General features: G+C 33.3%; 1 protein-coding gene across 1 annotated transcript; it reads right to left on the minus strand.

Annotated features, from left to right (window-relative positions):
• Positions 1-12,964: 12,964 nt before the first annotated feature.
• LOC114754784 (dirigent protein 10-like) lies at positions 12,965-13,663 on the minus strand. The gene has a single exon (XM_028943612.1). It carries the CDS (start codon positions 13,646-13,648, stop codon positions 12,965-12,967), a length of 684 nt encoding a protein of 227 aa, XP_028799445.1. The 5' UTR covers positions 13,649-13,663.
• Positions 13,664-25,613: the final 11,950 nt, after the last annotated feature.

Genomic DNA, 25,613 nt, shown 5'->3' on the forward strand with positions numbered 1-25,613 from the left:
AGTTCTGAGGAAAAATAAATTTCCTAAAATTAATTTCTAAGCTTTCAAGGCCTAAAAATAATTTTATAAATTAAAATAAATATTTAAATGAATTTTTCATCAATCTCCCCAAATTTATTGGGGCCTCTAACTCATTAAAATAATTATTTTCCTTCATTTCCCCAATAATTTCCCGAAAAACCTCCGTTTACGGAAAATTTCGTAATAATTCATTTTCACCAAAATTCCACCTTTCAGGCTTCAACTAAGTTTTCAAAACCTCTACTCTACACTTTTCCTATTTTTCAGAGATTTTCTGGAATTTTTCTCAAAATTTCCTATTTTGTCATTTCTAGGCCGATAATTACGGAAATGCCAGTCTGGACCTTTTTGAGGTTTCATAGAAAAAATTGTTTCATCTCCTCGTCTAGTTTGTACATGGACCATCATCCCAATTTTTGATTCATTTATTGCCAGATGCAAATTTTTGGGATGTGACAACATGCATGTATGATGAGAAAGACATGAGATCATTGAAGGATCGAGTTGCTAGGCATGAGGAGAGTGAAGTAGCCTCTGTCTCAAATGAACTGGTGGGAGAGGTTAGTGATGTATGTGGTAGGGGTGTTCATCAAACCCGTTAGCCCGGTATGCCCGCCCGAGCCCGCAAGAAAATGGCCCTGCCCAGCCCGGAAAAAAATAGCCCAAAGAAAAATGGGCATTTTTGGGCTGGGCATATTATGGGCAGGGCAGGGCTGCGGGTATGGTATGCTGCCCTGCCCATTTGGCCCTGCCCGTGATATATATATTTATAATTCTTTTTTTTTGCCAAAAATACTTATAATAATATATAATATATAATAATATATATTATTCTTCCCTTTTTTATTTGCCATAAATACATTTAGTGGTATGCGTAATTCTTCCTTCTTAGTATCTTTTTAATTTTTTTTAATTTGGTTTAGTATCTTTTAGTTTGTTTTTATTGTTGGTTGTCTTACAAAGATGCAAAAGCAAGCTCACTTTAGTGTTATATTAAAAGATATATCAATTTAAGACAAAGCAAAATTATTGATTTGTTGAATTTATTGTTTATTCAAGTATTTATTTCTTTATAATTGTTATAAGATACCTTTACTTTAACTAAAAAAATTTTCACCAAGGTATCACTATTTGGGCTTGGAAGCCCGCCCTGCCCAACCCGTTATTGCCCAGCCCGAAAATGGTTAGGGCTTCTATGGGCAGGGCAGGGCAGCGGGCCGCAAAATGCAGCCCGCTCATTTTTCGGGCTGGGCATCGGGCAGGGAGCATGCCCTGCCCAGCCCTGCCCATGAACACCCCTAGTATGTGGTGAGAGAGACAAGGAGATGCTCTTTAGTGAAGACCTAGATGTTCTTGTTTGTGGAGTATGCCCTTATTTTTAAGTCAATGAATGCCCCACCTCAGCAAGTTAACGTGTTTATGTCTTTTTAACCTTTTTGAAGATGGAAGAATCAACGTGACTAAAGGCTGAAATTAGAAGAAGTGCTTAAAAAGGAAAAATAGTGTAAGGACCTAATTCAAAATTCACTATGATTATAAGGCCCTAGGGTTTAATTTTCCCTGTAAAAAATTTAATAAAGAAGTTATAATGTTAAGAATGAACTTGTAAATTAAACTATTCATGATATGGAATTCAAAACTTTAATTAAAGAATTATAATAAGTTAACAGGAGACCATCATTAATATTTTCATTTTGTATATAATCATCACTTATAAGCATACTTTGGTATATAGTAAATAAATATTAAATTGTTTAAAAAATTGAGATATTAAAACCGAACGGTTTGCTCAATAATTAATCAAGAAAAAATTTCAGGAAAATGATAGTTGAATTTTAACAATCAGAATTTTATCTAAATTTCAAAAATTTCAAATCAATCATAATGATTAAATTAAAATTTTAAAATGCTGGTAAATCTACAATGTTACCTTTTTTTTATATAAGCTAGAAATTTTATTTTATTTTCTGATCAAAAATTCAAAATGATTTAATATATTATTGTAAAAGATGTGAATCTAATTAATACTAACAGTATGTTCAGTAATATTCTGTAATGATATGGTTTTAATCTTGGTCTTCTTAATTATCTTCTTACTTGAATAAAAGCTCACTATTCATTACGACGACACTTACCCTATGTTTGGTAAGAGTTTTGTAGAGAAAAGGAGAGGAGGAAAATTTTTAATAAGCTCGATTTAAAAAATTAAAAAAGTAAAGATTATAAAATTTTAATAAAGAGAATATGTAAAATAAAGAGCCCACTTCATGGATTATATTGTTTAAATCAAGCTCATTAAACAATTTCCTTTCCTCCTTTCCCCTCCAATTCCCTCATGCCAAATAGATCCTTAAAAAATTAAATACAATATCGCGTAGCCTAAACAAATTGATATAAACAAAGTTAAATCTAGTTAATTTAATTGGGAAAATTCTAATTAAATCCATTTGAAATAGAAAAATCCTAATTTAAGCCTACATTTTAAACAAATTCTTAATTAGGCCAAGAGGTTTAATTGGAGATTTCTAAATGTTGCTAAAAGACCAAAATGCCCTTCGTAATTAAAAAGCCTAATTTTAGTTTTAATTCTTTTAATTGAATTTAACTAACATGTTTTTTCTTTAAATATTATGATATGAAAATTTGGCCAAAAACATTATCATATATAAAAAAAAGAAAAATCATGATTATGGCCAATAAAAAATAATTGAAAAGTCAAGATAAAAAATGTATAATTTCTAAATATCCATAGAATTACAAAAATATGGGAACCAATAAAAATTTTACGATTTCAAATGTCAAAGATTAACACGATCAAAGATTTTTTTTTGTGTGAGAAAAAATCAAATTAAAGATTCACCAAATTCTTGAATATCTATCGAAATTAATTTTACCATTTCACAAATTACATTGAGACTCATCAATTCATCTTCAATTTTTCAGTCTCTAAGATTTATTCAATATCAAATTTCTATTATATAAAAATAACTAAAAGCCCATAAATTCTAGAGTTGACATAACATTCACAAGTATGAAACACAACTTTGACATAAAATCTAAGAAAGATCACGTCCTCATTGATAAATCTACTAGAATAATTAAAACTAAAATTCGGCTTACACCTACATTCAATTTTTCTTTTTGATTACAAAAAGGCATTTTGGTCTTTTAGCAACATTTGAAAATCCCTAATTAGGCCTAGGAATTTGTTAAAAGTATAAACCTTAATTGGAATTTCATTATTTCAGATGGATTTAATTGGGATTTTCCCAATTTAATTTCCTATCATATCACATCAGATGCTCCCCTCGTTTAATTTGGTCCTTTAATTTAAAAAAAACATATTTTTAGTCATTTAATCCTGAAATCTTTAGTTTTAATGATTTTTTGTAATAATCATGGTTGCATTGAAAATTATAAACTTAGTGATTGAGAAAGTTTTATTAACGTTCAAAATATCAATATCATCATTTTTAATTTGCTAGCAATTTTAAAGTTAAAAGAATAAAAATATACTTTTTTTTAAGTTAAGAAACCAAATTAAAGTTTTATATAAAGTTTTAAAACTAAAATTATACTTTAGCTAAACAGTTAAAAAGAATATGCTATGTTTTTTTCTTTTAAGTATCAGATTCACTAAAGCAATATAGCCTTATTTGAAATCCTATATTATAGACTTCTGATATCAGTGACATTTTTTTAATTAGCTAATATAGAAGAACTTATAAACAACATAATCAAAATAATAGATGACAAGTAAAATAAATACGTAAAATAAAATAAAAAACATATCGTGACAGAACGCTCTTGACCCATATGTCTCATCTCATCTTAAGATAATTTTGTCTCATCCCGTTTTTATCTTGTCTCGAAAATTTTTAGAATGGGAATGAGACGGATAGAACGGAGTTGAACACTCTAAGTAAAAATCTCACGATAACATCAATGTGTGTGTATATAACAATTTAACAACAAATTATTAAATTGTAAAAATTATATACTTGTCATGCAAAATCTGACGACGAAGCATAATGATAATAAACCTAATTTTTTTAATCAAATTCTTACGATACAATTCTAAAAGTGTAAAACTTGGCCCCAAAAAAACCCCAAAATTAAAAAAAAAGGATGGAATTTAAAGATACCTATGTAATTACATTGATGTAAATGTATCTTATTAATTGACTGACTTAATTGCTACTTAACTGATCTGCCACGCCACACATATTCAGCACGGTGTTGTCTGCACCGGAACGACCCTGGATGGTTGGTCGGCGAGCAAGCGCAATACTTCTTGACTGAACTACTCCTCTCATCGGAAGCCTCCCCCGCCGCCACCGGCCTCCGTGATGGCTGCAACACAACCCCTCTTCCATGATCATTATTGCTCGCAAGAAAAGACCCTGGTGGTTGACACATTCTTCTTCGTCTCCTTCAATTAATGGGTATATCTATGGCGCGCTTTCTGGAATAAAAGTCTGAAAAAGAAAGAAGAAAAGAATATGAGATTAATTCTGTAATAATAAGAAGATGATGATGATCAGAATGATGAAGAAGGAGGGAAAACGTAGTGGGGAAGAAAAGAAAAGACTTTTGATGTTTGGAATGAAAACGCTTGCTTAGATGAAGATTCTCCACTTTGTGTATAAGAAAGTCTCTGTGATGAAAAGAAACCAAACAATAAAAATATTCTCTAAATTCTATTCGAGATTTAATTATTTATAGACAATGAAAGTTGTTAAAACGAAATAAATCTATAAATATATGGAAAGAGATTCGCCGGATAAATAATTTATTTGAAATGATTCTCTTATAAGATAAATGTCAATTACTTACTCATAGGATTTTACTTGAAATAATTTTTAAATTTTATTGGCTCACGAAAATATACATTTTATTTAAAGTTAAATTGGTAAAGTTGTCGTATTTATCTTTTTACTTTTTGAATGCCAATAGAAGTTAAACAAAATTTAGAACTATTTGTTTAAACTTTAAAAATTTAAGTAATTTTTAGTGATTAGGATCCTCTTATAATCCTCTTTAAAATTTTACAGTTTTAAATTTATTTATTTATATTTTAATAATGTTATAATAATATTTTATTAGATGTTATGGGTGAAGAATAAAACCTAGAGAGAGGCCGAGAGAGAGATGACTTGAAGGTGTCTGAATCAAGTTTTAGATTGTATGAAATATCATTTTGATGAATATATATGTAGTTAATGAGGGATAATTGGAATCTATCTAAGATTATCTTTTGAATAAATAATTTTAGTTGGATTTAGATTTATCATGTTATTTCCTATTACTAAAGTTTCCTATTTTTATTGTTTACTTTGCTTGAAACTAAAGTTAAGTTTAGATTGGTGGTATCTTTATAAATAGAATTTTGATTGTTATTATCATTATTTTTTTTACCAGTGATTATTATCATTACAAATTTTTGCCTTTTTATGAATTGAATTATATTTTACTAAAAAAAGTTGAATAACATTAGATATTATGAATTATCTAGGGTAAAGATCCACCTAGCATCCTAATATATTTTCAGAGGTACACCCAGCACCTTAAACTATTTAGTGATATAATTTTATCCCTAATATAGTAAAAATGGTGCGATCTGATCCGAAGTTAACTTTTCTTTTAATTCCGTTAGTCCAATTGACACCCGGATTTTTTTTTTTTTTAAATAATGACACCTAAGTCGTTTTCATCTGCTCCACACTCTCCGTCCCCCTCACCAACTAGTATCAGTCCCCCAGTGACCTCCTAATAATTGCCTATCACTCCACAATCCTCTTCTCCATCACCATCACAAACCTCTTTAATCGTCCCATTACATTCCTCAACATTCTCGGCAGCATTAGGGATTCTTGTCCAAGGAAGAAGGCGTTTTCCATCTTCAATCTGCTCGCAGACGCAGAAAGCTGGAAGATTCCGACATCGTAAATGCTCATGTCTCTGCATATTGGTATCTCAGAAAGAATGCCTGGAAGAATTCCACCAGATCTATTCTAGTTAAAACAAATTAATGCATCACTCGAAATACTCTTCCAGCTCTAATCCTTTCAAAAACAGTGCAAAAAGATTTTGAAACACTTCTTGATGCACTGGTGCAGCCATTTTTTCCTAATTTGATGTAATTGACTTGAGTTGCCGAAAACCTGAAGTACAGCACAGACACATATCGATTATGTGCAGAAGTAATTTGAATATCATGTGGCTCCTTTTTTGATTTGGGTCCTTTTTTTTTATGCTATTGAAAATTTGAAACATTCCTCCCATTGGATCTAAACACCCATCTCGATGCAATTGTCCACCTTCATACTTGAGTTCTCCCAGTCGCCGAATTCTCGTCCCGGACAAAACCAAGACCAGAGGTTCTTCAGTCTAATTCATTTGGATGGAAGTTTTCTTTGTTTTTCTTTCTTTTTTGGTTTTTACACCGGTGTCAGTTTACAAATACGTGTCATTAATTAAAAAAAAAAAGCCCAAAAGCTAATTGCATCTAATGGAATTAAAAGAAAAGTTAACTTCAAGTGAAATTGCACCATTTTTATTACATTGAGGGTAAAATTGTACCATTAAATAGTTTAGGGTACTGGCTGTACCTCTAAAAATAAATTATGGTGTTGAGTGCACCTTTACCCAATTATCATGTTTCATTTGGTTTTTAATTTCTTTCCTTCGTCACTCATCTCTCCTTCCTGCATAATTTTTGGGCTGTTTAGAAATTTTCTAGCAAAAACATAACTATTTTGCATTTGGTTACCATCATTAAAAATAGAGTAAAATACATACACCGGGAAGAAAAAACACTCTAACCTCTTTGGTATTTTCTCTTAATTACACGGGACCTTCATTCTATTTTGATTTTTTAAAAATATATATTTAATTCCAAACCATTAATTTTGTTAAGAATATTCTTAAAAAGATTTTTTAATTAAAATTTATAAAAAAATATTTTTACCTACTAATTTATCCTACTAATTATTTAATTTTGATTAAAACCAAGATCCAACCACTATTTAGGTCATGCAAATTAATATTATTATAAATGATAAAATTCAACGCGATATTCTTAGCTTGTAAATATTTTGTGTGCGTGCTCTTATATTTGCAAAATATTAGTTACTAAATGTGTTTACATTTTATTATACAAATATTTATAAATTTTAGATGAGATTTTCACATCTATTGGGTTCGTTATCCTAAATGATATTATGATATTTAAAATTTAATTCATATAAATTAAAGGGAAAACTAATATGACAGTCCTTGTAGTTTTATTGGATTTTGAATCAGGTCCTTGTAATATTTTTTTTTCTTTTTATTTAATCCTTACTATTTACGTAACTATTTTTGTTAGTCCTACCGTTAACATAAGCCGTTAGTTTAAATTAACTGATGTGGCATTATATATTGAGCACGAAAAGGACATCGAAACATCCCCCCTTCTTCTCTCCCAATTGCTTCTGCTCTTTCTTTGGCAAAATACAAGAAAGGACGTTTGGGTCCTCCACCACTCAATGGTCTCCAATCTCTTATTCATCCCTTGAAGTTCTTCGTCCAATGTTTTCTGATCTTCCTTCAACCTTTCTATTTCCATCATCAACACTTCGTCCTCCACACTCTACTCATTCTTCCCCTGAAACAACAGACGAGTATTTACAGAGCCTAAAAATTTGTGGCAATAGTGGGTTAGTGGGGTGCTGACAATGGTAGATCTGACACCTCTTGTAGCAAAAAATTCTAGCCATATCAACTATATGTGAGGAAGAATATGTGCAGTTTATGATTTTCGCCATTCATAGTTTTGGATTTTGCAGATAATGGGAAGTGACAGAGAAGAAGTTTCAAGATGAGAGCAAGTTCATAGTTATGAAAAGATGGACAAGGAAAATTAAGAAGATGACAATGAAATGTTTTAGAGTGGAAGTGAATGAGGAATAATAAGTTGAGCAATTTGTCTTGGAAGAATGTTTTGTTCTCACATAGGAGAGAGTCTTTTATGAAAGCGTTCTTTCTCGTAATTTTGACTAGAAAAAGAGCAGAAGCAACTGGGAGAGAAGAAGTGGTAGAATCACACTGCCTTTTTATGTGCTTAATCCGTTTAAACTAACAGTTTATACTAACAGAAGGACTAACAAAAATAGTTGAGTAAATAATAAAGATTGAATAAAAAGAAAAAAAAAATTACAAGGACTTGATTCAATATCTAATAAAACTAGAAGGACTGTTATATTAGTTTTTTCTAAATTAAATTATATAAACAAATGAATCTGAATTTTTTCATTTCCTTAATGCTCTTTACTATTTTTACCTCATCAGCTCATCTGCTTCTATAATAAATATATAAATATACACATATATGTGTGTGTGGGCGCGCATGTATAAAATATAAGATAGATTCATGGAAATATTTTTGAAAAAAGTGAGCTTTTATAATTCTTAAAGTTTCTTCTCTTAATCCTTAGAATATGCAGAAGTCATAAATATGTAAATAAATAAAATATTTTAATGAGCAAATAAAAATACTAGTTAATAAAAATGAAATAGGGGGATTAAACTCAATAAAATAAAATCTTCCTAAGCTAATTAAAACATTTTAAAAGTCTTGAAAGGCTCTTTTCGGATGTTTATGATGCATCTCAGTTTCACGTCCTAAGCTCTTTTTTTTTTGCCCCGGGGGGATGTCAGTCTGAATCTTATGAACCACAACATACAGTATGTGCATTATATTTGGGGCTTGAATATGTATTAAGCTCTCATATGCCTGTTTAATGTGTTGATATGCTGGTAAAAAAAAAATGTGTTGATATGGACTCTAATTAAATGCATTTTATACATTCTTAAATAAATTTTATTCACTATTAGGCCTTTTAATGCTAAGTCCTAATAATAAAACCTTCCCGTTTTCCAAAACCCATTCTAATTCCCATTCTAGTTTTGGGTTTTAACTTAAAAAAAAAATACTTTTATATAAGTTGAGACAAAACTTCTTACATATTTATTTTGAACACCGTAAGATTACTTCTCGCAAGCTAATCCATGTATCTCTTAATACCGGTTCAACTTCAGTCCACCTTGATTTAACCATAAAAATGATTTTCTAATCCAAATCGAGTTACTAGTCCAGTTGGGTTCTTTAATCGTTGATAAATAGACGTGGTAAATTAATTTCTATAAAAATCAAGCGCTGAAATTAAGCTAACCGTGGGTGTCGGTGTAACAACTCCAAGATCAACACACTAGTCCCACAGCCTCCACCTTAACTAATAACTCGGATCTGCTCCATTTTCCTTTTCTTATAGCATCATTATTCTCTAGTATGTATATGAGCTCTAACATACGAGTCTTTTCGAAATGTAAAAATAAAATAAATTATAGTATTCATGATTTGTAAATAACATGGATTTTTAAGAATTTTATTATATATATTTTGATTGTAACAAAATTTATAATTTAACCGCAAATTGCTAAATCCTTTTTTTTTTTTTTGGTTACACACAAATATCCATTGGCCACTAAATGTGGGTACTTTTCCTAGTGAGAATTTGAACTTTTTTTTTTTTGCTAAAGCATAGGTATCTTCCTATTGAAGGTAATTTTATTTGAGGTACTGTTAGACACTAAATGCGAGCAACTCTTTCAATAAGGATTCGAACGTTGGTTCGTCACGTTGTGAGAGACTAGCCTCTTCCGCTAGATCTAATCTCTATTGGTGAGAATTTGAACATTAGTTCACTGTGTTGTAAGAAACTCATCCCTTCCCAGCTCCCATTGTTCCCAAATGGCCAAATCGTTCTTCTTCTGTAGCCATTGTTGCACTTTGGAAATGAACCTGGCTCACTTCTTCATAAATTTGTAAATGCAAGATAGATATACATACGCACACACATATATTCCAGGTCACTGTTTACGGTCAATTGTATTCAGAATCCTTTCGTTATATTCGGGTTCCTACTGGTCCTTTCAAGCTATCTACTATAACTTTGGCAAGAAAATTTTATCATTACTTAAAGATTTCTAGATTTCTCTGACATGTCTATTGAAGTTGTGTCTTTATCTTTTTTTCCTTAGGTTTTTTAACAATTCTGTTTGCACTTTAACATATTGTACCATGTAAAACCTTTATTTTCTTTATATCATTTTGTCTTATTCTAATAGATATGTTTTCTAGTCTTTAATATAAAAGCTAGCTAGTTTGACATTCAATTTGATCATAAATATAAGACTCCAATCGATTTTGTTTTTCATATTTATCCAACTTTTTAAAGATAATCCTTGTAATAGTTGCACATGTTAAATATTTCATCAAATAATAGTTCTAACTAATACATATGATTAATAGAGATATTGTAGAGAAAACAATACCTATTTATTACAAATAACTAATTTAACTAATTTTTTTAATCTACTCAAATTAGTCAATAAGCTCTTATATTAAGGACCAAAAATATTATATGCATTTCTTCTACTACTTCTAAATTTTCTTCTGTTTTTTTGTTTTTTTTTGCTTTTTGTTATGATTCTTATTAGAGGAGATATGAATGGGACATCATATCTGTGTCATGCGTTAATTAATAGGAGGAATGACAAAGAATTTTTTAAATTGATGACATTTGACAAAATGGTACAACAAAATGTCTTAGTACCACTACAATCTACAGGGGCTTGTTCATGTACGTAATGAATTATAATAAATTACCATGTAATTCATCGGCATCTAATTAATCCTCCACATTAATTCTCACAAATTTTTATGATGGATGCCCTTATTTTCATATTTATTGTTGCTTAACTTAAATCTGATGAATTTATTTGGGGCAAATTATTCATTTAATTCTTTACCATTAACTTAACTATTAACTTAATCACAACTTAATCTCTCAAGTTTTCAACTCAATGTTTTAAGTTTTAGCTATTTAATTTAGGATAAAACTTAGGTTCAGTTAATTAGGTCAAGTTGGTCCAGTTAACCAATTAGTTTTTGCCAGGTGTATTAATTGAACACATCATCATTTAACATCGTTAATGGCTTCTCTCCTTGTATGCCAATGCTGTTCCCTCCGCCCTCCTCCACCTTTCCCCCTCATTTTCATCCCCAAATCCCAATTAATTTCCACTCAATCTCTATACACTCACATATTCAACACAACAAATTCTTACACAACAACCTTATCTAAATTAACATCTTCAACAACAAAGACCATGTCGATGTAGAAGGGACTAATTAATTAATTTATATTTAACACCATAACTCCTTCATTCGGATTGGAAGGGAATATTAGCCAGGACCAGGAGGGGATGAGGCTTCGTCAATCATCATTCATCAGGCCACTTGTCTTCATGCTGACTGTTAGACCCTCTCCCATCGGAGAAGCAAGCATCGAGTTGTAGAATAGATATTGCTTCTACTTCCTATCCAACCCCTCGAAGTCAACTCTAGCGCCATCGAGGCATGCGGTGATGGTGGAGAGCAGCCTAAAGCGCATCAACTCTAGCACCGATCTATGTGCTTTCTTCCTAATTGAAGCCGCTGCTAACGCCACAGCCTTCTAAAAAGGTCAAGGAAATTAAGGCAGGTCAATGGTTCGTTGAGATACAAAACGGCGGTGCATAAACCCTCTTTTCCTGGTTGGCATCTCTCTATCTCTCACTCCGCTTTATGCTATTTCACCGTCCATCCCTCTCTTGGCTAGGTTAGCCATTCGACTTTGGACATTTAGAGATATGAAACAATCGATTGCATTTCCTTAGTCTAAGGTCGACTTCAAGGCCATTTCACCACCTTCCCGCATGATCGGTCGATCCTCATTGACGGGGTTAATAGGTGTTAAATAATGATGTGTCCAATTAATATACGTGGCAGAAGCTAATTGGTTAACTGGACCAACTTGACTTAATTAACTAGACTTGAGTTTTGTCCTTTAATTTATTAGTCTCTACCCTTTCAAAAAATTATTCCTCTGGTTTTATTTATAAGTCACTTCCAACAATTTTTACACAGATCAATAAGAACTTTGGACTTCATTAATTCTGATTTAAAATTTCACAACTTTTTAACTTTATCCTTATTTAATATATATTATATCCTATTAGAACAAAGTTAACATAATATTAAATAAGGATAAAATTATATATTCATATGAATATTTTTTCTTTTTGTCTTATAAATAAGATCAGAAGAGTATTAGTTATCCATTGAACTGTAACCAAGCTATAGTCATAAAATATGCTCCCTCCTGCTACTTTAATAAAAAAATTAAATTACAAAGTAAATATTATATTAAGGACAAATGTTGTATAAGGTTCTAACATACTGAATGACAAAAATTTGATCAAGTATGAAGGCTTAAATTGTAACCGAATTGGATTACAATCATATCGACAACTGCTTAGCTTGTTTTTTTTTTTTTTTTTTCTTGTTATGTTAGTTTTTCAAGTAGTCTTTGTTGTTAGCTTGTTCTATTCTCTTGTTTTTGTTGTGTTGAGCCTGCCTTCTCCTTTCGTTCATTTGAACTGTGCTCAAATTTGCCGAATGTGATTGGCTGACATTTTTATGTAATTTTTTAATTTAGTGTGCACTAAACTATTGACTTTCTCATTTATTTTTATCCACGTGGGAAACATCATTATGGATAAGATAATATTTCTGTTATGAAAGTGATTATTGACTATAAGTTTAGTTACACAAAGACGAGATTATGTAAAGTATAATAATCACACAAGGACGGACGTGATTATGCTTCTCTCTCTTTATTCAAATCACAACATTATCTGATAAATACAATATTATATAACTTACTAGATCACTACCACAAGACAACTCTTATATTACAGTAAAAACTTAAAATATCCATGCACACCACAAACTTCATTTTATTAAAAGGCATACTATAATTTCTTTAAAAAAAAAAAAAAAAAAAAAGAAAGACTATCACTCCAGATACACTGTAACTTGAAGCAGAGTCTGCACTCCATCTCCTTCATGTTGCAGATCGCCGCCGGTCACCGGAAATGTCTTCACGATGGCATACCCTTTAGCATTCAGATACTTCCCTGTCCCTCCCATCACCGCCAGATGCGATTCGGACACCTGAGTTCTGTGAACTCCGAAAAAACTTATGCCATCGCCATAGCCATTCTCTTCAAACATGGCCGTGAAAGCCAGCACTTGACTTGTGCCATCCACAGCACTTGCGATATAAAAGCCTTGTGCTTTACCCACCATGCCGGAACCCAACTCGTGGCCTTCTGTTAACTCATCGTCAAACACAGTCATTGTCCCAAACATCAGTTTCTGAAGCGTCATTCCGGCGGGGATGTTATTCACATTTGTCACCGGAAAACCAGCTCCGCCGTTGTTATTGTTGTTGACGAAAAAGTTGCGGTTGTTAGTGTTGACTACGTTCCCTGTGTTGCCACTTAGGCCGGTGAGGAAGGGGAGGTTGTTGTTATTGAGGAAGCCGGCGTTCTGGTTGTTCTGTGGGAGGCCGCCGTCGAGAGGAATGTTTGCTCCGTTGGGCTTGGCGAAGGCAACTTGTGCGTTCAAAGCTGGGTTCGTCACAACTCCGGTCACCGCTCGAGCCGTCGGGTTCGTGCCGCCGACGATGTCATGCATGAAGAAAGATAGCGGGTGATGGATGTCACCGTCTGAAACAGCAGCAACAGGCTCCTCAGGCGGAGCCGCCGCCGTCACCGGGGAGTCAGGAATTTCTTCCTCAGGTGCTAAGGCTGGGGTTTCTACCTCGACAAGTGTTCGAGAAAATGCCAGAGGGATAACAAGAGATATAAAGAGCAGAAAGACGACTATGCTCTTGAGGGGAATAAATGCAAGGCGTTCCATGACTAATTGACTTTGAATATTTAGCATGTAATGCATGAGATCATGAGTGTGTGTGTGTGTAGAGAGAGAGAGTTGTATATATAGAGAGAGAGAGTTGTGGATTCAAGGGACTACTACGAGGAAAATGGAGCTGGTATTGTAATTTTTTAATCTAATTACTTAAGGTTCTTGTTGCATTAGTTGAGCTTAACCATCTTCTTGAATCAACAAAAGTAAGTAGAGGAATATGATGTAATTGCAAACTTGTTTTTGCCAAAATATATAAATCTATGTGCATGATCTCATGCTTCACTTAGTATTAAAATCCAATTTCACCGCTTGATCATCAGACTAGTTGAATTGATGATCTAATCCTCTTACAGTTTGATAAAAGTTTTGGATGAGTCAATCATGTTAAATTATGAACATTATACATATACTCCTCCGATCCTTAATATAAGACCTATTTAACTAATTTGATTAGATTAAGAAAGTTAGGTAAGTTAGTTAATTATAAGAAACATGACATATTTTTCTTAAAATACCATAATCATCTTCTTTAATATCCTCTCTCCCCTTCTACTTGATTATGGTTGATGAAGTATTCATGAGGGTAATTTAGAAAAAATTAATAAGTATGAGAATTAGGTCTTATATTTAGAATCAAAATCTACTCAACACTTAGGTCCTATATTAAGGACCAGAAGAGTGTATATATATACATGCACTCCTCAAGTACTAAATGTAGGACCCATGTTATAGTGTACATATACTGGAGCAGTATACATATTTTCTTTTTTAGCTTAAAATAATATCATTTTAAATTGAAGAATGAAAAAATAGCAATAAGTCATATTTGTGTGTTTTAATAAGTTTGTTTTCGACCGCTATATAGGGTTTATACATAAAAATTTCATTTACTTATGACTTAATTTTTATTTAAGTGGTAATATTTTTTAGGATTATATAAGAATATTTTGATTATTTTAATTAAAATATATTATTTTAATTATAATTAAATTTACTGTAATAAACTACTGCCTTTGTTTCAATGATTTATTTGCTAGAAAGTATAATGACTTTCTCTTAATGTATTAGATAGGGTATGATAACTCTTACATTCTATGAAACATGAGAAGGATCATTTCCTCAAGATATGAAAAGCCACTTGCTTTAGAAATCACAGTGTCAAATATGAAAAATAATTTCAGTCTTTTTAGTTTCCGATTAATTTCCTTTCTTCATAAAAGATATTTTCAAAAACAAGTTTGCAATATGAAAAACATTTCTCACATGTGTTCATAATTTTGGTCACAACTTTATAAATATAAAAAAAAAATTTGAATGGGTTTTATTTCATTAGAAATTAAACTAGATTTAAATAGCATTTCAATGATAGGTCATTTGCCTACTCTAGATTTAGATTAATAAAGTTATATCTGATGAATAAGTAAAACGGCAAGCAAATGGAATTTGAACTTGATACAAGATATTTGAATTTTCTTGCATCAAATTTGAATATACTGAAGCAAATTTAAATTTTTTAGTATCAAATTTGAATTTGTTTATTTTCTTATCACAGATTAAAGCTTAACTATGAGTTTATTAATGTAAATTTGAAATTTGTATCAATAAATTCACATTTATGCACGATGCATTCCAATTTTCACAAAAAAAAAAAATTGAATTTTATCACATTTTACTACTCAGACAAGTTTATTGAGCTTGCTTTTATATATAACAAGTTTATTGAGTCTATTTTTATATATAACAACTTTGGCTTCAAAAGTATTTACATATAAGCCATAATCGCTAGGCAAGTTCTACTTGTGTTGATTTGTTTCTAGGTACATGTTCGCCTGTTGCATAACGCTTTTCCTCCTCGCCCATTGGAAGATTCTTTTATGGTTTTTAATTAAAGAAATATTTTGTTTATCTATTGAGAATAATGGGTCCATCTTTACAGTATAAATTTTTTTTTTTGCTTTTAATTAATGAAACATTTTGTGTAGGAAAATGAGTCAGTCCATACTTGGTGGATTGGACCCAAACCCATTTGTATTGGGACTTTGATGCAAATAAATAGGAAATTTGGGTCTTAATTGGTGAATTTCACCATTTTATATAAATTGCAAAAAAATTAAAAATAAAAAGGAGGGACGGTTTTCTCTTAACCGTGAGGATGCAATTTTACTTTCAAAACAAATTGAAGTTAATAAAACAGCTGAGTGCATCATTTTTGTATGAGTGTGTTTTGGTTTCCTCCCTCTTGTTTTGACTTCTCTCCCTTTCACAAAAGAGTGCACTTGCTGTGTAACACTGATCCGAGTTCACTACCGTAACCGGATCCTCGCGTGGCTATCTGAAAGTGTGGAACACTTCAGGTATGCTTGAAAATCATCATTGGTATCAGAGCATTATCTGTGGCCTATGTTTTTCTGTTGCTCTATTTGTGTATGTAGCCTGCGTTTTATTTTTCTTACTGCTCCAGTACACATTCAGCTATGAGATTTGCTTCACAATATTATGCAAATCCTTCATTTTACTTTTAGTATAATAGTTTTTGTGTCTTATATTCGTGATTAGATATACTGGGTTGATTCTCTGCCTCTATCAAAATCGTTTCACACATTCATCGTTTTGGGCTGTTGGTTTTTCATTTTTGGATTTGCTTAAAATCAATTTTTTAGGCTTCAAAACCTATCCCATTGTGTAGAGGATGACAAAAACAAAGAAAACGATATAAAATGAGCGAAAAACGAACATTAGACGGCTAAGATACAGAGGAGAGAATTTTTTGGGTTTGATAGGTCTATCAGACCCGACCTATCGCTCTAACCGGGTTGGGTTGATCCGGCTGGAGGTTGAAGATGGTGGACAGTGATCAAAACGGTGTCGTTTTGATCGCTGCAAAAAAAAAGTTTTTATTTAGAAAAAAGAGGGTCAAGTGAACCGGTTGGGCCAAAGCTGGACCGAGCCCAACCAGTCATTGGTCCAACTCATATATATATTTTTAAAAAATTCTGTTTTAAAAAAAAAGGTAATGAGAAGGGGATAGATTTGGCTGGGCCAGAATCTGGTCTGAGCCCAGGAGAACAAAAAAAATCGGTCTATCCTTTAAAAAAAAAAAGGAAGAGGCAGAACTGCCATGTGGCGCGTTCAGCCACGTGGCATGCCCCCTCGACATGTGAACTGCCATGTGTCGCCGTCAGCGGGCTGTACGGCGGTGCATGGATTTCACATGCCGACCGCGCGAGTAGGACTTAAAATTTTTTATTTTCACAAAATTTATTCTCCTAGGGGCGCATGTAGGTGTGTGGGACCTCCGTTTGAGGTGCGATTTGTCTCTAAAAATCCCTAAAATCAAGATCTTCATTTTGATATATAATTTGCTAATTTTTGAGACAATTAAGGATATGTTTGTGAGTATTTTCAATGCGTTTTTTGGTATTTTCATGCGGAAAAAAATTCCAGAATATTCAAAATAATTTATATTATTTTGTTTTATGTGAAAATGAAGCAAGAGGCTTCTGGTAGCACTGAAAATATCAAACATGGTTTACTGGAATACTCATGCATGGATGATGGAGTTCCATAATATGAGCCTGAGGATGAGGATCCTGAGGAGGACCCTGAGAGGTTCCTCAAGAAGACCCGAAGGATTTAATGGACTATGGACCTGAGTTGTAAACTTTATTCCCCATTGAACCCCTCCGTGCCGAACCTCACTTGGTCTTTAATGATTCACTTGGTCTTCCCGATCAAACTGAAGTTAAGGAAGGAGAAGAGGTGAATCAACCCTGTACCCTTGTTTTAGGTATGAGTATAGCTGAAAGAGATGTGGCCAAACTGACAAACATAAAAGCTATCAATGGCATCCTCGCCAGTTACGTCCAATACATGACTGATGAGAAGAATACCGAATTCTACCTTAAAGTCATAATGGAATACTTAAGAGCAATAAGGTTAGAGGGGGACCTAGAGGAAAACCCATAAGGAAGTTTTACTGGATTTGGGCTATAGATTTAGTATCCTCCTTTATGACCAAAATGTGCAAACTTAGGAAACTAAGGAAAGCAATGTTTGATTACCTTTATGTTCATATCAAATGATGTAATATTTGCATTCACTTTATTAATGTTTGTTATATTAAGCTTTTGGTTTCATGCATTGTAAACAGACTAAATATGTTACTTCATTTAATGAAATTACTTAAATTATTGTTATATGATTATTTGTGAATAATGTTTGTATGCTTTTTATAAATGGGAGCTTTTAGAAGATGAGGCTTCTAAGAGTCATAGAGGTATTTATATAAAATTCTTGATAGAGCATAATGATTATTGCTTGTATCTGTGTAATGGGAGATACAAACGTATGCTCTTACTCATGGATCTTGCAGTGTTATTATTTTCTGATAAAAAAACAATATAAGTACATGACATTGTATACTTCGCTATGCTATATAACTGAGATGTTCTATGGTACGCCTCTCTTTTAGAGAGAATATAGAATAATATGGGATAAATTTGTCACAGAACTGAAAATGGCAACCAAGAACATAATTGCTAAACTTAATAAAGGGGAAAAGTTTAACGGGGATAATTGGGACATATGGCACCAAAAGGTCTAATACATCTTGGAGGAATAAAATGCTGTTGAACCTTTAACCACTGCAATGGTCGAACCTGAAGCTGGAAATACAGCCCAAGATAGGAGAAACCAAGAGGCTTACCAAGTTTTCAAGAAGAAAAATAGCATAGTAAGAATCACGCTTCTGAGTGCAATGGCTGATGACATAATATGCGAATTTGAGAGGCACAAAACTGCACAAGCTATGTGGATAGCATTGAAGGACAAGTTTAGTAGTACTTCTACTACTAAACTTAGGAGGTTAATGATTAAGTTCGATACCTACAAACTTAAGCCGAACAATCCTATAAAGCGACATCTGAGAGAGATGGCCAACATGATCAGGGAACTAAAGGAAGCTGGACATGTTTTGTCTGATGAGCAGCAAGTACAGGTTGTTATCAGATTGCTCCCTGCTAGTTGGGAGCATATGAAGGTTAATCTGATCCATAATGAAAATATCATTACTTTCAACGATGTAGCTAAGCACTTGGAGCTAGAAGATGAACACTTAGAGGCTTATAAGACCTCTGGCTAAGCTTATTACACTGAGGACGCTGGCACTTCACAATCAAGGCTCGATTCCAAGAAGGGTAAGAAGTTCCAAAAGAAAGGGAAGAAGGATGGTTCTCAATCCAAAAAAGGAAAGAAGCAATTCAAGAAGAAGGAAAAGAAACATGGGAAGAAGAAGCTAGACTTGAAGAAGGTCAAATGCTTCGTTTGCTAGAGAATGGGTCATTTCACATATGACTGTTCAAAACAGGCTGAGAGCGAAAAGGTATTAGTGGATTATGTGAATTCACATTTTTCATAGATTTTTAGTACTGTTTTTCTAATAGAACCTATTTCTTCTTCTTGGATTATAGACTTAGGCTCCACAAACCACATAACTAGAGATTGAGGATCCTTTATCGAGTACTGTCAGTTGCCGTATCAAAGCAAGTGGTTTTACATTGGGAACAATGCGAGGATCGAGGTTAAAGGTTTGGGCACCTGTAAATTTACTTTGCATGGTAGGAAGGCTTTGATACTCCATAATGTACTTTACGCTCCCGACATCCGACAGAGCTTGGTTTTTGTCTTATGCCTTTTAGAGTTTGGGTTTAATGTAAACTTTCATGGTAAAGTTGCAGACATTTTAAGCAACTCAGTCCTTTATGGTTCAGCTTTCTTGTTTAAAAAGTTTTTGTTTTGGATATTGTTGGTGATTTTAATAGTAATAAATACTTTGCTATTTCTTCGAGTAATATTGACATAAACACATGGCATGCTAGACTAGGACAGATTAATCAAAATAGAATGATTAAATTAGTCAAAGAAGGGTTGTTAGGTGCCATTCTGAATATGAAAATGTCACTATGTGAGAATTGTCTAGCTGGTAAGGCAACAAGAAAGCCTTTCGGTAAGGGAACAAGAGTTGAAAATTGATTGCAATTAATTCATTCCGACATATGCGGTCCAATGAGTGTGAGGGCGAGACACGGAGCTTGGTATTTTATTACCTTCATTGATGATTTTTCACAATACGGTCATGTCTATTTGATCTCGCATAAGTCTGAAGCTTTTAAGTGCTTTAGACGATACATAAACGATAGAGAATCAAATAGATAATAAAATTAAAGCATTACGCACTGATTGAGGTCATGAATATTTATCTGAACAATTCAAACAGCTCTGTGAAGAGAAAGGGACAATTAGACAACTAACTATCCCTGGCACTTCACAACAAAAAGGTGTTGCCGAAAGAAGAAACAGAACTCTTCTGGACATGGTTAAGTCTATGATGGTTCAAGCAATCCTTCCAATCAGTCGCTTCCACACCCTACGAGTTATAGACAAAACTCAAACCAGATTTGAGCATCCTAAGATCCTGGGGGTCAGCGGCGTATATCCATGACGGTTCCCATAAATATGAGAAATTGGGTCCTAGAGGAAAGAAATGTATCTTTATAAGATACTCTGAACAATCAAAGGGATATGTTTTCATAGGTGAAAATGAAGATAGAATGGTGACTGAAATAGAATCAAGAGATGCAACATTCATTGAGACTGAATTTCCTAATAGAGGAGATGTTGACCGCACTGTTTCTCTTTATAAGACACAGGAACAAGACAGTGTAGAACAGATTGACAAACCAGAATCGTCTAGGTGTGTCAATCTGAGTGGGAGCCAAGAAAGGTCAACACTGAGACTTGAACAAAGAAAGAACGATAAGCAAATAGCTCCCGTCAGAAAGAGTAACAGGGAAAGTGTTCTCAAAAGATGCTTTCAAATTGAAGGTGAATCTTTCTTAGTTACTCCAGGAGGGGATGATGAGCCTCGTTCTGTATGAGAAGCCTTGTCAAATCCTACCAAGGAGGAATGGATGAAAGCGATGGAAGAAGAAATAGACTCAATGAAAAAGAACAAAGTTTGGATATTAGTTGATCTTCCAAAAGGGCGTAAAGCCATTGAGAACAAGTAGGTTCTCCAGATTAAAAGAAAAGTGGATGGATCAATTGACAAATATAAAGCTTGATTAGTGGCAAAGGGATACACACAACAGGAAGGCATAGATTATGAAGATATGTTCTCACTTGTTGTGCGTTTCAACTCTATTAGATTTATTCTAGCAATAGTAAATAGTTTAGACCTGGAATTACATCAGATGGATGTAAAATCCGCATTCCTGAATGGTGATCTGGATGAAGAAATCTATATGAAACAACCATTAGGTTTCATTAAAAAAAAGGAAAGGAGAACAAAGTTTGTAAACTTAAAAAGTCCATTTATGGATTGAAACAATCATCTAGACAGTGGTATTTGAGATTTCACAAAGCAATAACCTCATATGACTTTCAGATGATAGAGGAAGACCACTGCGTCTACATTAAGCAGTTTGATGGTAATTTTGTTATATTATCCTTATTTGTAGATGATATACTATTGGCCGGAAATAGTCTAGATTCGGTGATCACTATTAAAGAATGGCTTTCATCGAGTTTTAAGATGAAAAATATGGGCGAAGCAAAGTATATACTTGGAGTTAAGACCCAAAAAAATCGTTCAAAATGAATCCTCTCTCTTTCACAAGAGAATTACATCAACAAGATTCTTGAGTGATTTAACATGAAAGACTAAAATCCCATGAGTACCCCAGTTGCTAATGGAGTGGCCTTGAGTCCTGACATGTGTCACAAAACTGAGTCTGACAAAAAGAAGATGGAAAGAGTTCTATATGCTAGTGTTGTTGGCAGTTTGATATACACAATGATGTATACAAGACCAAACATTTGTTATACAGTGGGACTGGTAAGCAGATTCCAATCTAACCCTGATAAAAAGCATTGGAAAGAGTGAAGAGGATCTTGAGATACTTAAAGGGCACTTCCAATTATGTACCATGCTACAAAGCAGGTGATCTTTGCCTTGTTAGGTACTCCGATGCTGATGTAAGCGGAGATGAAGAAGAACAAAGGTCAACTTTATGTTATATCTTCTTGCTCAATAATGGCACCATATATTGGAGTAGCAAGAAGCAAACGTGCATTGCTTTACATTCAATGGAAGTTGAGTTTGTGGCATGCACAGCAGCAGTGCAAGAGGCTTTATGTTTGAAAAGATTTATAGAACACCTTGGATTTGGAAACAAGAATACCAATCCAGTGATACTATACTGTGACAATACTGCAGCCATAGCCTATACTAAAGATCCTAAGTATCACAGCAAAACCAAGCACATTAACATCAAGTATAATTTTGTTAGAGATTATATAGCATAAAAGATTGTTACTGTACAATACCTTTCAACCAAATGTATGGTAGCAGATCCTCTGACAAAGGCAATAGGAGAATTTTTTTTTTAAAGAACATGTTCAAGCCTTTGGCATGCGTAAAGTGTGATATGTAAACCTCATTAATGAAATTATATTTTTCCAATCACTTTATGTGTCTGTCTGAAAGTATACAATGTCTAGTATGTCATACAAGTTAAAAAGGTTGGCTCTCTCACACGAGCAATACATTTCAACTAGGTGGAGTGAGCAAAGATGAGACATTTGTGTTCACCAGTAAAACAGCAAAGAATGCTGATATGGTAGGAAAGAAACACAAACTTTATGTCACCTTGACTAAAGTGTAGCAAGTCAAGATGAGATCCACATAGATAATGTTGGATCGAAGTTTGGAATCCCACTTCCATAATACCTGTAGCTAGATAACAAACTCTTCAATGTCGACGTCGTAGATATGAGCAGAGTTGAAGAATTTGGGTTTAGATACTAAGTGTGCCTGGACTTAAGTTTGTACGATGTTAATGAGAAGTCCAAAACGACATATGCTCTTATAGTGAAAGAGTAACACCGTAGCATGTGTTTCATACCATATATGCTAGGAGAACCGCAAAAGGGAAGCAAGTGAAAGATCCCTGCTTCATTGTTGTGTGAGTCCCAGGGAGGAATTATCCTCCCGTTGGTGTCCTTTGACTTTGACAATATTACGAAGATATGTTTTAGTGACTGCTACTTTGGCATGTGTCCTATGGTCATGATAGATGCGATCTAAGGTATTATACTAGGAAAGCGACTGATTCATATCATAGTGATATTTGGGTGAAAGGAAGATTGACTGTGATATATACACCTATGCTAGTGTCTGTGACATATCCCTCATGACATTTCGTTGTCGTAAGTGTGGACACTAGATATACGAGAAAGGTAATCTGACTCTAGAGGGATTAGATTTACCATGAAAAAGTGCATATAGGTAAATCTAGGACATCTGTGGCATAATATTAAAATTCAAGCTACACGTGGTGATCCTATAAAAGTCTATGACTTGTGCTGATCCTATAAAAGGATTTCTAGTACAAGGACTCAAGTGAAGACGTCATGCCCACGCGGTCATGACGTCTTCAGTGGAGATGAAGAGACTAGACCCATGACATCCAATCCACCAAGTGTGAGTGTGAGATGTAGGAAAATGGGACAATCCACCCTTGGTGGATTGGATCTAAGCCCATTTGTATTGGGACTTTGATGCAAATAAATAGGAAATTTGGGTCTTAAGTGGTGAATGCGCCATTTTATATAAATTGCAAAAAAATATATATATAAAAAGAAAGGACGGTTATCTCTTAACCATAAGGAGGCAGTTTTACTTTCAAAACAAATTGAAGTTAATAAAATGGCCGAGTGCATCATTTTTGTATGGGTGTGTTTTGGTCTCCTCCTCCTGTTCTGACTAGGGCTGTATATGGGCAGGGCTGGGCAGGGCGAGACCCTTGCCCGATGCCCAGCTCGAAGAATGAATGAGCTGGAAAATACAGCCCGTTGCCCAGCCCTACCTATAAAAAGCCCTATTAAGTTTGGGCTGGGCAGGGCGGGCTTTCATGCCTAACAAGTTAATATACAACATTAATTAGCTAATTATTTATGTCCCTTTAAATAATCTAATGTAATTTTATATTAAAATAGCAACTTGGCCTTAATTTTGTTATTAATAATTAATATACTATGAAACTACTTTTTGTAGTAGCTAGGAGGAGTGGACTATGACCAAAAAAAATATTGTTTGTATATTTTATTAAACTTAATTGTTTTTCTAGTTTCTAACTCTTAAAATCATTCAAAAATAAATAAGTATAATGAATACTGAATATTGATGCAACAATATGTTTGATTCAGGAAATAAATATGAGGCAAATAAAATATATGTAAATAAAATTATATATATTATTGCGGGCAGGGCTGAATGGGCAGGGCAACATACCGTGCCCGATGCCCAGCCCTGCCCAACAATTTGCCTAACTCGAACATGCCCAATAGTTCTTTTGGGCCATTTTTTTTAGGGCAGGCTGGGCATTTTTTTGCAGGCTTGGGCAGGCATTGCGGGCAACTGGGCTTCATGAACACCCCTAGTTCTGACTTCTCTCCCTTCCACAAAAGAGTGCACTTGCTGTGTAATACTATCCGAGTTCGCTGTCGTAACTAGACCCCCGCGTGGCTATCTGAAGGTGTGGAACACTCCAGGTATGCTCGAAAATCATCATTTTGTTTGTCGAGAAGAAGGATAAGAGGTGATGGACATCAAGATGAAGTAGGAAAAGGAGATGGAAAGAAAAAAAAAATGAAGAGAGAGGAAGAAGCAGTATGAGAAGGAGAAGAAGGAGAGCAATGACGTATGTTTTGAAAGGCAAACTTGTTTTTCATATTTGCCTACCACTGGAAAATGGGCTCTCAAAAAAGGTAGGAACCGATTTTCTTTGATGTAGATGAAAATTGTCGCCCCCAGAAAATCTGTTATTAGAAAATTGTCCAATCAAACATATTGAGCCTATGAAAAATCTTGATTTTCCTTTTTGTGAGTCAGATTTTCAGCACACCAAACAACTCTATTTTCCTCTTGTTTTTTATATTTGTTGTCCAAAACAAATAAGCAATTGATTTTATAAAACGTCTATTTTTCCTATATAAAAACTTTTCCATCTTCTCAAAACATGAATTTAAATTCTTTACTACGAGTACAATTTTTTTCCCTCACTAGTGGGGATTTCTATCCTTATTCCTTAACTAGGCTTAAAGACGATATAGATGTAGTTTAAAGACGATATAGATTTAAAAGTTGGAAAGACTGAAGTCAAAAAGTTATTCTTTGCAAAGGATTATGAATTTTTGAAATTACTCTAAAAAATTAAGGTCCTTTTCTTTAAAAAAAGAATTTTTAATAATTAAAGTATCCTTACTTTCATTATTAAATTGGAAGAATGAGCATTTAGTATTTTGTAATATTTTTTCCAAGTAAGTCCAATATCCTAAAATATTTCATAATGCATCCAATATCTTTAAATATTATTTTCAAGTACATTTAATACTCTAAAATATTTTTTAACACAATTTTATGCTTAGTAATTTAAGATGCTAAATGCATTGAAAAAAAAATAGTTTAAGGTGTTGAATCCACCATGTGCAAAATATAATTTATGGCGTTGGACACAATTAAAAAAAAGTTCCTTAAAATACTGAACATACCATAAAATATTCAAAAATATCAGATATACTTAGAAAAATACTTCAAACTAAACCCTACTAAATTTGTAATATTTTGAGTGGTAAATTCTTATATTGAGACATCTACAGTATATACAAAATA

This window comes from Neltuma alba, unplaced genomic scaffold, assembly GCF_004799145.2.
Source record: "Neltuma alba isolate B1F8T4 unplaced genomic scaffold, ASM479914v2 tig00010189_pilon, whole genome shotgun sequence".
Classification (NCBI taxonomy): Eukaryota; Viridiplantae; Streptophyta; class Magnoliopsida; order Fabales; family Fabaceae; genus Neltuma; species Neltuma alba.